Source organism: Penicillium arizonense (genome assembly GCF_001773325.1).
Source record: "Penicillium arizonense strain CBS 141311 chromosome Unknown PENARI_contig150, whole genome shotgun sequence".
Classification (NCBI taxonomy): Eukaryota; Fungi; Ascomycota; class Eurotiomycetes; order Eurotiales; family Aspergillaceae; genus Penicillium; species Penicillium arizonense.
Window position 1 is genome coordinate 5,470 of NW_019173427.1, and position 1,700 is coordinate 7,169.

The 1,700-nt window shown below is 47.5% G+C and overlaps 1 protein-coding gene across 1 annotated transcript; it reads right to left on the reverse strand.

Moving 5' to 3' along the window:
* Window positions 1-534: 534 nt before the first annotated feature.
* Window positions 535-1,392, reverse strand: PENARI_c150G08363 (NAD(P)-dependent oxidoreductase; the record flags this gene model as incomplete). The annotated part of the gene is made up of 1 exon (XM_022638022.1): window positions 535-1,392. One exon carries the CDS (start codon window positions 1,390-1,392, stop codon window positions 535-537), a length of 858 nt encoding a protein of 285 aa, XP_022482121.1.
* Window positions 1,393-1,700: the final 308 nt, after the last annotated feature.

A 1,700-nucleotide genomic window follows, 5' to 3' on the forward strand; every position in this document is an offset into this window, starting at 1 on the left:
TCCCATAGGAAAATCGCCATCTCGTTAAGGTATAAATGAAGCTTCTTGAGAAGACGATCACAGAGGACTTTAACCATAATTGGTGTATAGTCGTGCCCGACATCGCCTTCCGTGTCAGAAACACAGAGATGCTCTTTCAAACCCTAGTCACATGATCCTATAAATCCAGATATGGTTACTCCGTACTTTAAGTCATGTTTCTTTTTTAAACCTTAAATTCAAATGGACGAAATCTGTAATTTATGTATTATTACCGATCCAAGAATAACCATGCCTGCCATGTCGTCGTCCCAACTCAAACGTCCCAACCCAGGCAAAGAATCAACACCTAAACCGTTGCAAAATGGCGCGAACCCTGGGTTTCTGGCAGCGTAACATGATTGTACATACGATAAGCAGCAAGAAAAGACTGACTACACCACAAATGGCCAAACTGGCAAAGTGTAGCGAGCGTTGTATCACTAACATACGCAAGGACATGCGGTTGTTCGGTCCCAATTATCCGCCACGGTCAAGGAACCTTACAGGATCAAATCATGATGGCTTCGCAAAATAAATCAAAGCAGAAATATCATCACCGCTATGACCAGCCGCCACTGCCTTCTCCATAAATTGCTTCATCGGACGAATGAAATCCGCAGAGACTTTCTGGGCCGCACTGGTATCAATAATATTCTGGATAGCAACCAATTGCATAGCGATATTTGATCCTTCACTGGCATAGTTTCCCTCGTCAATCTGCTTTGCCATCCGTTTAGTGTACTCGGTCATTGCTCCCAGCCAGGGAACCAAGAGGTCCATGAACTTAACGGCGGGTGTGCTCGACCTCACGAGGGCAGTTGCATGCAGGAAGCCCGAGAAGAGACCATACATGCCGCTAAGTAGAGCCAGGTCATGCAGGGATGCAGCGCCCGCATCCTCACTGACAAAGACACACTTAGCTAGCATCAACATATCAGGCTCGCTGGCCTTGAATGCTTGTTGTGACCCGCTGTACAGAACCAGAGCATGAGGTGAACCAATCATGGAAGGAGTAGCCATGATTCCGCCATGGACGTATCGAGCACCGTGACCAACGATCAGGTCTGACATCTTGCGAGCTTGGTCAGGTGTTCCATTTGTTAGGTTGACGATTGTCTTGCCTTGTAGTTGGTCAAGAGCGCCGGCGAGGGTTGTTTGGACAGCGGCGTTGTCGAGGAGGCAGATAATGATCAGGTCACTTGCATTGATACCGTCCACCGCTGTTTGGGCAATATTTGCGCCCTTGTCGAGCAAAGGGCTTGCTTTTTCTGGAGATCGATTCCATACAGCGACTTTGTATTTCTTTTCGAGGAACCGAGCGGCCAGGGCCGTTCCCATGGCCCCAAGACCAAGTATGCTAACAGATGACATTCTAATAAGACTTTCAGAGGGAAGGCTGACTTTGCTGCTGAATGCGCTCAGGGAAACCCGACTGGATTTATATGTGAGGTCCGTTCTATGTGGTTCCATGTTGGTACCTGTATGCTTGGCAGCCAAGACTTGCTTTGAAATCACTGCGGATATATCTCGTATTTTACAAATCAGCAGAAGAATGCCAAGTACATTGACTCATTTCTTGATATTCCCAATATAAGGCAATTCAGCTACAGAAGTTAGAAGTACAGGCAACGTAATCCACGGCCGAGCGAGTCACACGGTCGAGCCGGTCACCCTAGGCT